We start from the raw sequence: 12,005 nt of genomic DNA, 5'->3' as shown, positions 1-12,005 counted from the left end.
GCTGCAGTGCAGGTTTCTGAGGTCTACATCTGGGCTGCTTGCCCCAGGCTCCCTTCTTGCCCATAGAAAGAAATGGGCACTCCTACAGAGAAGCTAATCTTTCCTGGTTTTAGATGTCTGCCTTAAAACAAGAAGATTTGTGCCCCAGGGGTTTACAGGTCTTTGTTGTCACTGTGTATCATGCCTAGCTTGTGGGGGAGCAGAGCTAGCACTTCTGAAATGAGTGAATCCCCACTCTGCTATCAGCCAAAATCAAAAATCACCTAGCCCTGTCTCCCAGCAGAAACCCTGTTGCATTAAAACAAAAGGCTTCCTCTTCTCTTTTTCCCTTGTAGATCCAGAGCAGTATCCAACCTCATGCAATCATCATTCTCCCAAACACGGATGGGATGGAGCTATTGGTCTGCTACGAGGATGAAGGAGTTTACGTCAACACGTATGGAAGGATAACCAAGGATGTGGTTCTGCAGTGGGGAGAAATGCCAACTTCAGTTGGTAAGTGCCTCTGGTGAATCATACGTAGCATGCCGTTAGGAAACATGAGTGTGTGCACGTGGACAGGAGGGACGCACATGGGGTGTAACCTCATATTCAGAAGCAGCGATGCTGCAGTATTCCTCAAAAACAGCTGTGCAAAGTAGAGAGTAATCATATGGATCTGTTTTGTGCTAAATTTTTAAGAACCAAATCCAAACAAGCAAGATGTGAAGTTCAGAAGTGTAGGTTGCTGCAAAATATTTGCTAGACAGCCACAAAGTTGTGGAAACCTTTCAGTATAAAGTCATTACCTGGAGTACTGTGTCCAGCTCTGGAGTCCTCAGTACAGGAAAGACAGGGACCTGTTGGAGAGAGTCCAGAGGAGGGCCACAAAACTGATCAGAGGGATGGAGCAGCTCTCCTAAGAGGAAAGTCTGAGAGAGTTGAGGTTGTTCAGCCTGGAGAAGACTCCAAGGAGGCCTTGTTGCAGCCTTTTGGTACTTAAAGGGACATAGTAAGAAAGATGGAACAGACTTTTCAGCAGTGCTTGTTGTGATAGCACACAGGGTAATGGTTTTAAAATAAAGGTAAATTTAGACTAAGTGTAAGGAAGAGACTTCTTACAGTCAGGGTGATTAAACACTGGCACAGGTTGCCCAGAGAGGTGTTAGATGTGCCATCCCTTGAGACATTCAAGGCCAAGCTGGATGTGGTTCTGGGCAACCTGATCTAGTTGAAGATATCTCTGCTTGTTGCAGGGGGGTTGGACTAGAGGACATTCAGAGGTCCCTTCCAACCCCAACTATTCTGTGATTCTATGTAAGGTGTCAGATGGTAAGATATTATTGTGGGCATTTCTATATAGTTAACAATGTATCATTTCATGTGTTTAAATTCACCTGCAGATTGCATGTCTGTCCTAGGATGATAATTCTCCCACATTTTCCCCCTTTCAAAATAAGGCACTTCTGAAAGTGGGAGAGACGAGTGTACTAAAATGGGCACAGATTTGTTACGGACACAGGTACACACTGGGAAACCTCTTGCCACCTGACCTCCCGTATTTCAGTGCTGAGCATAGAATGGGCTGCAGTCACACCTTCCTTTAGTTGGGCCAAGCACATTGCATGGTATGTGCTTTGGAATGGACACATGTATTAGGAGGTGACTGCTGATACCTGTTTGAGCAATGCAGACAATAATGGAAGAGGAAATTTAAAGAAGTCTCATGCACAGCTTGTTTGCTCCTGTGGAGACAAAGTTTTGACTAGATCTAAAAGCAAGCAGGGTTTATCAGCTGACAAATGGCAGAGCCTTTTGGGTCTGGAGTGCCTGTGAAGTAAATGGCACTGAGGCAGCTGACATCATCTGAACATCTCATCTGACAATTTTTAGAAGCTATTAGGCCCAGTTACCACTAGTGGCATTTTTAAAAATAAATAAATTTCCAGTATGATGGCACATACTATGTTGTAGGTGTATGTTGTACTGCAGTAGATCATTTGATTTAATTTCACAGAAATTTAATAGGGAAAAAAATCTATAAAAAGGAGGTATTACAAAATTAAATATGTTTTAATTTTACTTGCTAAAAGCCGTTCCTCTTCTTTTTATTTTTATTTTTATGTTAAGTATGCATGCAAATCAGAGGCAACAGCTTATTCTTCACTAAGGTCCCATATGTTATTTCTGGCAGCGTTCCTAAGACTATCCATCAAAATGCTTTTTTTGAATATACCTTTTCATAATGCTGGTGACTCTCCCCTTTATTTGATTTTTTTACTGCTATCAAGAACAGATTCTTTTTCTCATGCTACTACTAATCTGTTTCTCCTCAGTGACACTCTAAGGAAAAATGCCTGATTTTTTGCTTTATTTGTGCACAAAGGAAAGCATTATGATGAATAATAGTATTTCCACTTGGAGAGCTTAACAAGAATCTCTTTTGAGATGTACAGAATACTTTTCAGACCAGTAGGCTTTCTCAAGGAGATTAGGTTTTTGAAGTATTACTCCTGTTAAAGGAGGCTAGCTCATTTTTTACTTCCCCTCTCTTCTTTCTCTGTTTTTGCTGACAAGCTCCTTCAAGGAAGGGAAGTAACACCGTAAGATGCAGAGCTAGTGCTGGTGACATACTGGAGTGGTTTGGCTTAGTGTATTTAAACCTTGAGTCTGCTTTCTCCTTGTCAGCGCCTAATTAGCTTGTCTTTTTGCCAGACTCGATGTTCCTTCCATTTAATTGAAGGCTGTGAAGTTCCCTTTGTGTCATGAATGCTCAGGGAAGAAGTATATAACTAGCAAAGAAAAGCCACAGGGATTTTTTTCTAGAAGAGGAGGTATTTTTAGGCATCATGAAGGTGCTGAGGACAGAAATAGCACTCTGAACATATGTGTACTTGTAATATGCACATGCATACTTTTAACTAGAGTGTGTCAGGATATTCCTCTGCTTTTTCAGTTCCTCCATGTTACCCTCTGCCTGTCCTAATGGATTGTGTTTTCTTTCCAAAGCGTACATCCGATCCAACCAAATTATGGGCTGGGGAGAAAAAGCTATTGAAATACGATCTGTGGAAACCGGACACTTGGATGGTGTGTTCATGCACAAAAGGGCACAAAGGCTCAAGTTCTTGTGTGAACGCAATGACAAGGTATAATTCCCCCTTCCCCACCTCCCCCCAGTTTGTTGCTAAGATGATGAACGTGTACTTCACCTGGTTACGTGGGTTGGGTTAATCCTGACCAGCAGCCAAACACCCACCCATCCTCTCTCTCTTACTTCCCTTTCCATGGGATGAGGAGAAAATAAAAGGAAGGTGAAAAGCCTCATAGATTAAGATAAAACAGTTTAATAAGGTCAGCAAAAGTTGTGCATGTAAGCCAAGCAAAATAAGAAATTCATTCACAACCTCCCCTTGGCAGGCAGATGTCCAGCCACTTCCCAGGGTGCAGTACTTCTACACATGTGACCCTTGCTTGGGAAGACAGAATTCGTCACCACAATGATCCCCCTGTCCTCTCCTTTTCCCTGAGCTTTTACTGCTGAGCATGATAATTAATATATGTCATGGGACATCCCTTTGGTCAGTTAGTTCAGCTGTCTCAGCCTCTTAACCGTTCTCAGCCCGCTGGCCTTTGAGGGGTGTGGGGCTGGAGAGACAGCCTTCATGCTGTGCAGGCGTTGTTCAGCAGTGACCAGAACAGTGGTGTGTTGACCGCACTGTTTAGCCACATACAGGCTGCTATGCAGAACATCAACTCCGCCCCCACCTGAACCAGCACAGCACTGCAACTGCGCTGTAAATATCAGGGACAGCGAAGGCAAATCAGAACCACTGCTTTTCTACCTGTTGAATTTACCAGTGTCTCTTCTTCGCAGGTTTTCTTTGCCTCCGTACGGTCGGGTGGAAGCAGTCAAGTCTATTTCATGACCCTTGGCAGGACTTCTCTTCTGAGCTGGTAGAAGCAGTGGGATTTGGCGAGGAATTGCTGACATCCAGAGTCTGAGATCTTCATAACTCGGAATTACTTTCAACTGGAGTACAGACCTGCACTAGTGCAGCACTCTGTGTAAATGTGTGTGCAGGCATCACTGGTGTTAGGTTTCTTTTTGTTTTTCAACTGAGGCTGCGAGGCAGCTGGTGCTGTAAAGATATTGCCATCAGGTGCTACAATGTCTTTGAGATTTGGGGTCACGCTAGAAAGCTATAGATCTTCTTTTCCCTTCAGCTCCAGGATTCCTAGGCTTTGAAGGACTCTGTCTGTTAGTGTTGAAACAGAAAGGGGGGGAAATAAAAGGAGAATAAAACAGACTACCATGAACATGCTGTTGAGTGGGCAGGAGGCAGGCAAGAGAAGGTGAGAAGTGGTGTAGAGTCAGACTGGCTGAAACAGAGGGCAGATCTAGTCTAGTAATGTTAACAGTGTATTTAATTGACATTTCTTTTTTGTAATGTGACAATATGTGGTCAAAGAGGAAGGTGCAGGTTTTAAGAAGTTAATATTTATAAAATGTGAAAGACAGTGACTAGGATAACTTCTTCTTGGGACAGGGAGGGTGGGAAGGGGCTCGGGGTGGAATTTTGGTTTTTTTTTTTGTTTCTGCAATTTTATTTTGGCCTGGCCAATAACTTTAGTCATTTTCTGTGTACCAGGTATTGCCTGAAACATGTGCAGATGATAAAAAAAAAAAGAAAAAAAAATGAAAAAAGAAAAAAAGTTAAAAAAATAATTCATTTTCTATAATGATTCTGTGTTAGGCCAGAACTTGGTTATGTCACAGTATTAGCACTGCCTCAGTTAAAGGTTTAATTTTTGTTTAAACCTAGAAGTGCAACAACAGTTTTACCACAGTCTGCACTCGCAGAACTAAAAAAAAAAAAAAAAAAAAAAAAGGAAAAAAATAGAAATAAAATCCAAACTACATATGTTTATTTTTTGTGCCTACCTCATTGTTTTTAATGCATAAAATAAAAAGAGGTGGTTTAGTTTATACGTTTTTAGATGAAAACCATTAATGTCTAATTTAATCTTAATACCAAAACTACCAGATTGAAAGGTTTCCGACTGTTATTGCATAGCAAGTTTCAGCAGGAGGAGGGAGCGGTCCGTCGGGGCAATAGTGGTAGCGGTATGGCAGTGAGACACTGATTAATGTAATTTGCTTACAAAATTTGATGAAGCAAGCATTTTTTAAAACAGTTTCATCCTTAATAGAAATCTGAATTTAGCCTAAAACCAGAGGCTTCACTCTGCTAACACATGGGCTTAGTAACAGGCAGGTAAAAATAACTAGGCTAGTTCTATAAACTGTTAAATGTTGTAGGAAACATTTTGGGGCGGTGATGTTTTTCTTTTTAAGAATGCAATGCACTAAAACTCTTTTAAGAATGTAGTTAATACTGCTTATTCATAAGGACAGCGTATACCTGTGTTTAGATGTAAGATCCCAGCTCTGGCTTTTTTTTTTCTTTCCTTTTTTTTTTTTAAAGTCAGTTTTATTTTATGAATAAGTTTCTGACATTTGTAATAAATGTCTTGAGAGTAATAATTTGTTTAATGGCTACATGTTCATTACTTGAGAAACCCTGAGTGTATAATAATCTGTTGGTGTTGTAATAATGCACAGTGTCACAATTCAGCCACTTTCCTTCTTTTTTTCACTTTTATTTTTAATTCCTTTAATTCAAAATTCAGCCACTTTCCTTTTTGTTTTCACTCCTTTTTTGCTTTGTTTTAATTCCTTTGGTAGGGTACTTTGTTGACAGCTGCCTTAAGCTGTTCATTCAGTGAACAGGCTCTCAGTGTTTTCATGGGCTTTGTCTTCTGCTGCGGTTAACTTTCCTTCACGGCATGACAGGTAGGGCTTTTTAAACACGTGTTCTTCAATTCAGTCAAGCCGATGGCTCGAGCGACTGGTCACACAATCAATTTAAGAGCCACGAGCACCCAGTGTGCAAAGCTCAGACTCGACAGACCCTTCTTTTGGTGTCAAATCTGACTGCTGTAAATCCTTCAACCCCAATCAGCGTTGCTGCTGAAGACTCTCCTTCGAACATCGTAGATGGTTGAAAAGCGAGTGGTAAATGTGCACCGCCAGCGCGTATGTGTGTGCACACAACACCCTATCCCACCCCCCAAAAAAGAATCACAACTCAAGGAAGCCTTACATTTGCTGGCGGAGGAATGCCTAGAACTATTTTTTTTTTTAACTGTATGACTTTTGGATAGCGTTCAAGGTGAAGGATGTGTTCTTTTCGGGCCCGGTGCGGTCAGCCAGAAGAATGATCGGCCTTTTGTACTATAATGAACTAAAGGGGACTCAGAGATGCAACGTGACAGTAGACATGGGTGTAATCACACAGCTGCCCTGTAGTGTAGTTTGCCAAAGCTGATTCGATCGAATGTCAGTCTGCGTGATTTAAATCTTCCAGCGCTATGTGGTCAAAATTTAATCTAGTCCTTGAAAGCTGATGCTATTCACCTAGAAGATGCTCCAGTACTGTAGGGATGCCCAGGTCATGGATATGTGCTGTTGAAGTTTTGAGGCTCCAGGGAGGGAAAATCTCCTTCCTATAGTGGGCTACCTGCCTGGCAGCTTCTGCCTCCGCAGAAGTGCCAGCATGGCAAGGTAAAAACAGTATTACAAAACCACTACGTATACCAACACCGAACTCTTCAAACAGTGCTTCTGTAAGCAAAGAAGAAAAGAAAAGCTCCTAGGTTTAGTTTTAAGCTTTAATAAGTAATAATTTTCTGTATCTTTAAGTCAAAGTAACCCTAACTTGTATGACTGCAGTGTTTTTATTTTTTATCTTATGCACATGTTATGTTGGAGAAAATGTTTACAAAAATGGTTTTGTTACACTAATGTGCATCACATATTTATGGTTTATTTGAAAGTGATTTTTGTGGGTTTTTTAGTTTTTCATAGTAGTAGTAGTACACTTTTTGTGATTTATAACCCCAAACTCTGCTGATTATAAAGATGCTAAACAATAATACAAAATGACAAACTGCATTAAAATTACTAATCGTAGAGCTGCAAAGCAGACTGGTGACAAGTAAAACACTCAGCCTTTTTTTTGCAGTGCTATCTAACTTGTCTTCTGTGTATTATGGAAATTACTGTTTTTTCCCCGTTTTTCCTTAAATAAAGTCAAATTGACACCTATTGTATGTGGAAAGTATTTTGAATATCCCCTGGCTGCAGAAATTGAGCTGCATGTTGCCTAATTGCATGTATCACAAGAGGAAAAGCCTTATTGTCAAATCTCGTCATTCTAGAGACTTCGACAATAAACATGGGCTTTTGAGGGCTTTTGTTGATTTTCTTATTTTTTTTTTTCTTTTTTTTGCCTTAAAGCCCTGTCTCCTGGTTCATTTGGTTTTTGAGAATTACAGTTTTCTCCTTAAAGAGAAATAAGTGAAAAGCTTAGAAACATTAGTGAGCATTACAGTGGTGGTGGTTCGGAAAGAAGTTGCACAAAGAAGAGCTTGGGTGCGTTGTGAACGTGCCCTCCCGCCACACTGCTTTGAGGCATGTGGTTTTTTGAGAGGTGGCATTTCTTATTGCTAAGACAGTTTGATGAATGGGATCCTGAGCCAGATTCTTGCATGGCATAAAAGCATGGCTCAGAAAACTCCAGGCTTTCCAAGTCATAAGCTGTGAGTACTCAGCAGGTTTGATGCAGAACTGCTGTTTGTGCATCCCAGGTTCTTGTTGGCCTTTGCCTGTGTTTTTCCACCATGGGCTGTGTCTGTTTTCTGAAGCTGAGATAAGCAGTAGACATTTCCTTCCGACCAGGCTGGTCTCTGCAAGAGGAAGAGGAAGTCTGCATTCCTGGGCTCCTGCCTTTCCTCGCACTTGTATCTGCAGAAGGCATGGGATGTGGTGTAAGTTGAAAAACGTTTCAGGGCTTCACTTGCTTCCTGTCTGAAATCCTTGAGCCCTGCAGCTTTTCCACTTCTGCAAGTGTAAATACTAACCTTAAACTAGCAGCCAACTGCTGGTCGGGCTCCTGCTGGCTCCACTCCCATTTCCTGCTCCAGAGCAGTTCATTTTCTTCAGTCATTCTGGACTGGTTGAAGATTTCCCTCAGTTAAATGTATGTAGCATAGTTGAGCACATTAGCTAGTCATGAAGACAGAAATCAAGCTGTTGCTCATTATGGTATGCAGTAACTAAAGGCAGCAACCCCAGGTCTGTGCTTCATGGTGAGTGCTGGCAGAGGCAATGCAGAACCTTCACACTCCTGCGAAGAAAGACACAACTGCAGTGGTTCACAGGAAGAAGGAAATAAGAGAGCATTGAAAACTGAGCAGCATCTCTTACTGCTCTATGGGACTTCTGCAGGTAGCAGTAGGAAAGGACCAGATTTGTACCTTGTGTGAGGGTAGGAGGGATGTGTGCAGGACAGAAGAGAACAAATAGTGCAGCAAAAGAACATGCGCACCGTCAAAATTACCAACTACAATTAATCAGGTAATCAAACGAGAAAGAAATAAACATCAAAAGGAGCATTTGAAACTTTTTTTTTCAAACCTTTTAAAAACTCAAATATTAGTAGTAAGAACCATGATATTAAAGTAAAAACCCCACAAATTAGGAAAGGTTCAAGTGCCAGCCCTTTTCAGGGGGTTGCTTTGCTGGAAAGGATATGCTAGAACATTAGGGTTGTGTCGGACCTTATGAATGAATAAAAGTCTAATTTTGAGGGCTGCCACCTTTTTTGCAGAGAGCTTGTTAATTCTACTTTTATCTATATTGTGGTCTGGGATGAGGACTGTAATACTGCTAAAAAGAGACTGAAGTTGTTGCAGGAAACAGCTTCAAATGCAAGAAGAGAGCCTGTGGTGGAGAGGGGACTTGGTATGGTGTGTTCGTCACAGGACTCCGGTGCTTCAAAATGGCCCAAGGCAATAGGTTTGCTAATATTACTGTGAATGCATTTCCATCTCAGTGTCTGTTCCCCACGTGTGAGCTCCAGCATCTCATCCAAAGCTCTTTCTGTCTTCTTCCAGCATCACTGAAGACATGCCTCCACAGAGTTGTGCCATGTTGCTTGTGCAGTATTCCATAAGCACTTGTCATGGCTGGCCTGGTTCACTGGCTGCTAGCTTTTACTTTACCCTTAAATCCCAAGCATAAAGCAGGGAAGCAGTTCTGAGAAGTTAACTCTGAGAAAACTTCTTTTCCCCAGGGAGGAGCATACTTTATGGCCAGGATTTCAGCTGCACAGGAAGGGTGTCCCTTTGGGTGCATGCAAGGGGTGCAAGTCTAAGGAGCCGTGCACGCATCAGCTGTTAAAATGTTGGCTTCGGCTCCCTTCCAGTATGAGCAAATTCACTGCTGAGCTCCAGCGCCCAGATGTTGGCTTATTCCCAACCCATTAATGGTGGAAAGGCTGGCAACAACTGTGTTCCTTTGACTTTTCCTCCCTTTTTAAGAGGTTTTTTAAACACACTGTGGCGTTGGTACTGCTCGAGGAGGTGTGGAAAGGCAGGGTCAGGCACAGATATTGCTGTGTGGGCTGCTTGGAAGTTACTGGTTGTGGGAATTACAGGAGAAGATCAGGTAACTGCAGTCAGTTAGTTTTCAGTCTGTGATCATGTGGCTCCACACAGCATATGGTCCAATAAAGGGTAAAAGCTTGCTCTAGAAATAACTGACCATCTTACTCCTTCTCCTTGTCTCTGGTTTATCCCAGTCTTCTAAACAATAATAAACTATGGGAGAAGGAGGGAGGAAGGTGTTTTGTTGTTTAAGAAAATAAACCCCTGACTCAAAAGAAGTGTGCCCATTCCAGCTGAGGAAATGACAGGGGGTTTTCCTTTGTTAAATTATGACAGGAAATTCACTTTAATGTTTCATTCTCAGGCGCTTGTGGTTCTGTGGTATAAATATGTAGCATGGGAAAGTCAGATAAAATTGTTCCAACTGTTCAAATTTTACTTACCTTCTGTGTGAAATTTTTATTGCACAACTTCATATTTGTCATTCAGCATAATTTGTTCATTAAAAGGCATTGCCACACTTCCACTTTGATATTTGCATCTCCTAAGCAATTTTGCCCATGCCATGTTATCCATGGAAAAAATGCTTTTTTGGCTGTGAAACAAGCATTGGAATAAAGGGATTATAAAATGCTGTTTGCTTTGGCTCTTGCCAGAGGGACATGACAGACAATTTTTGGTGGAGTCTTGTTGATACGGTCAGGAAAGCTCTAGTCTTACAAATGAGCAATGCTGAAAGAGAGAATAGTGTAACTTACGTGTTTGGGAGCTTTTGCTGAGTCAGAGAGATAGTGAAGAAACAGGGCTTAGTTTGAGATCTTTCACCTCAAGCATTGAACCATGTTAGCCACTTTTGGTACTGGTGTCTCTCTTGGTTGTGATAAAGGCATCATCGTGTCTGATGGAGTGTAACTCATACAGTCACTTTTCCTGGGCCATATACTGATACTTGTTAACCTTCAGCAGTCTGGACAGAAAGCTGTTGACAACACTAGACCTGTGAGAATGCAAAGCACAGGGGGAATTCATGTTTTCTTCTTCTGTTCTGTTGCAATGATTTTACCAGATTTTCAGCCAGTGCCAAGCATACATGTGCATGTAGCTGGCATAGAGCATGCTTACTTGCAGCAAGGAGGGGTCCTGGCTTTTGGCAGCCCTGTGTCTCCTACTGGTGGTGCCATAAGGAAGAAAGTGGACCTGGGTGCTCCCAGAAGAGCCTTGTTGATCCCACTGCATTTGTTTTAACTTCAAATATAACATAGACTTAGTCTAACCTCCGTTATCCAAAACACTTAGTTGTGTCCTAAGCTCCACCTAATGCTTAATGTAGTCCCAAACCTGAAGGCTGACTCCCTATCCTATGGCTCCTACCATGATGCAAACTACACAGTGCAGCTGGCAGAACCAGACTTGTGTGCTCGTACAGAAGCTCTGGCCGAAGAACTGCCTCCCTGGGCTTTATTAAGTCCAAAACCAACCCCAATCAAATCACAAGAACTTCTGGAAAATTCATATGGAAATTTTCTTGATGTTTCAGTAATGAAATTAATGAAAGATAAGAAGAGAGCGCAAGCTGGCATAGAATGTGAAAATGCAAAGTATGTAATTATAGACTCGCAGTTGTAATGACTCTAATGGATATCAGAGACAAGTATAAAAGGAGAATAAATTATTTCAGGACATAAAGAATCAGTTATGGGTAATTAAGCTGCAATTATCATTACTGTGCTGCTGTGATAGGTTTTTTTAAACTAATTTTTTGCAAATGGATTAATGCAAGTTCAGCTTGAGTTCATCTGTTATCTTCCATTCAGATAAAAACATTTTTCTAGTGCTTTTCAAAATGTGCCAGTGGGGCAGATTTCAGTTGAACCCTAGGGAAAACACCAGGGATTTTTACGAAGTGATTTATTTCACGTTCATGTTCAGTGAAGTGCATAAACCCATGCCTACTGCCAGTCACATAAGACAGCAATTGGGTTCAACGGAGTTCTTCACGTGTTCAAGATGAGGTGATTTGGTAAGTTAGTAATCCAGGGCTCACATTCAGAGCAAGAATGGCACAGTTTGGAGTGGCCAAGTGCGTTCTTGGTTCAATCCACAGTGTTGAGCTGGCTGAACCTGGAAACCAGCTGTTGAAAAGTTTCAGTTTACAATATTGAGATGAACAGTCATTGGTGTCACCTTGCCTTGAAAGGGCCCTTGTAAAATGCATCAGGGAGCAGCTGATCCATGATCAGGTGTGGTGTGTGAAGGACCAGTAGTAGTTCTGCTCATGAAATCAGAGACAGGAGATGGCGGTGGTATTACAAACAGTGAGCCAGAAAGGCAATGGGACACCTTTGCATTTTGAGGCACTGAAGACTCTACTATTGGAGAGTAACTCCTTACTGGTACCAATGGAACTGGAACTTAGATGTTAGCAGGGACAACATAAAATTCAGACAGAGGCTAGCTTTGCCACTACTGCATGGTAACCCACGCAAAGGAGCAAGGAAATGGATTCTGCGTTT

The 12,005-nt window shown here is 41.7% G+C and overlaps 1 protein-coding gene across 9 annotated transcripts in view; it reads left to right on the top strand.

The window, feature by feature from the left end:
- The window catches only part of MAP4K4 (mitogen-activated protein kinase kinase kinase kinase 4), a 165,102-nt gene extending 157,950 nt beyond the window's left edge, over positions 1 to 7,152 (top strand). For all 9 annotated transcript variants that reach the window (XM_057422363.1, XM_057422364.1, XM_057422367.1 and 6 more), the window contains 3 exons: positions 336 to 495; positions 2,989 to 3,128; positions 3,857 to 7,152. In XM_057422363.1, the coding sequence (XP_057278346.1) occupies positions 336 to 495; positions 2,989 to 3,128; positions 3,857 to 3,940 (384 nt within the window). In that variant the 3' untranslated portion in view covers positions 3,941 to 7,152. The remainder of the gene's footprint in view (positions 1 to 335; positions 496 to 2,988; positions 3,129 to 3,856) is intronic.
- Positions 7,153 to 12,005: the final 4,853 nt, after the last annotated feature.

The sequence above is a fragment of the Pezoporus wallicus genome, unplaced genomic scaffold (assembly GCF_028554395.1).
Source record: "Pezoporus wallicus isolate ANWC-B61680 ecotype Strahan unplaced genomic scaffold, APGP_CSIRO_Pwel_v1 contig_5785, whole genome shotgun sequence".
In the NCBI taxonomy this organism is placed as follows: domain Eukaryota; kingdom Metazoa; phylum Chordata; class Aves; order Psittaciformes; family Psittacidae; genus Pezoporus; species Pezoporus wallicus.
Note: the sequence above shows the minus strand (reverse complement) of the source record. Positions and strands in the feature narration are given on the sequence as shown.